General features: G+C 37.3%; 1 protein-coding gene across 1 annotated transcript; it reads right to left on the bottom strand.

Moving 5' to 3' along the window:
* Nucleotides 1-99: 99 nt before the first annotated feature.
* LOC110390829 (desmocollin-2-like) lies at nt 100-766 on the bottom strand. Its single transcript, XM_021382341.1, has 2 exons — nt 465-766; nt 100-268 (listed from the first exon to the last, which is right to left on the bottom strand). Exons 1-2 carry the CDS (start codon nt 749-751, stop codon nt 115-117), a joined length of 441 nt encoding a protein of 146 aa, XP_021238016.1. The 5' UTR covers nt 752-766; the 3' UTR covers nt 100-114.
* Between the last annotated feature and the right edge of the window lie 522 nt (nt 767-1,288).

A 1,288-nucleotide genomic window follows, 5' to 3' on the forward strand; every position in this document is an offset into this window, starting at 1 on the left:
AACAATAAGCATTTTATAGTCATCCCAAAAGTAAGAAAACAAACTAAGCGCGTGTCTGGTCTGAATCACTGTAGCTGAAATTCTTCTACAGACAACAAATGATGATGACAACATTTAGTACTCACTTCTGTCTATTGCGAGGACTGTGATATTGCATTGACCTCGTTTCATTTCTCCTAGATCTCGGTCCAAGACTTTAACAGTTCTGACTTCACCTGATTTTTCATCAATGTTGACCCAGTTGCACTGTCCAGGTGGTATTTTGTAGCTGTTAAAAGAATAATTTTCATGTTTAGCTAAAGATCTCAAATACACACATGTGTATATGTATATATATATATACACATGCATACACAAATGCATGTATTTACATATACACACATACAGCCTGCATCAACATTCCCCCCTCCCATACCTCTCCTTATTTTGCTCTAAATAAACTAGTAGACAACACTGTTTCATACCAGATGCCTTCGCTATTTCCAGTTTCTGGATCTTCTGCTAGATATTTCCCAATATTTGTCCCAATATCATCACATTCACTAGCATCCATGCGGAAGAAACAGGGTTTAAACACTGGCCCCTCGTCCACGTCTAGGACATTCACTGTAACAGTGCTGGTGCTCTGGACAACTTGTTGTGAATGTGGTGCCAGCACATAGGGTGCCTCATTGTTGACTGCAATCACAAGGATCCTTTGCTTGGCATTTTCATAATCCAGTCCCTGAAACACAGATTTATATAAACACATTTACATACACACACATTTTTTCCTCTCCCACTTCAAAACCAATACAAAATTTGGCATTTTTTCCCATACCTATTATTTAATAAGTAAAACTGTACTACATTTATTTACAAAAGAAGTCAGGTATCACCCTGGAACATCCAGCTTGAGACACAGTAAAGGGACAAGATATAAACAATAATCATAAAACAAGTCCTGTTCTAAGTTTATCAAACAAAAGAACCTGCAGAATTGTCCCTAATAAGGTAAGCAGCATCACCATATGCATTTAGATGAATATTCTGCTAGAGAACAACCAACAGAACTGAGATGAGAACTAGATGAGTGGGAGAACTTTCTCCTCCTACACCTAACTGGCCATATTTCCCAGCACAAGTCAATCATGCTTCTTGCCAGCATCTACATATATTTCCCAGTAAGACTTCACACACTGCAAATATGTCTTAATTTGTTGGGCTGATAAGTATCTACAAATATAATTCTTCAGGTATTTTCTCCAAGGACATCTTATGCCATTAATAAAGTTATTTATATCCTGAA

This window comes from Numida meleagris, unplaced genomic scaffold (genome assembly GCF_002078875.1).
Source record: "Numida meleagris isolate 19003 breed g44 Domestic line unplaced genomic scaffold, NumMel1.0 unplaced_Scaffold2180, whole genome shotgun sequence".
In the NCBI taxonomy this organism is placed as follows: domain Eukaryota; kingdom Metazoa; phylum Chordata; class Aves; order Galliformes; family Numididae; genus Numida; species Numida meleagris.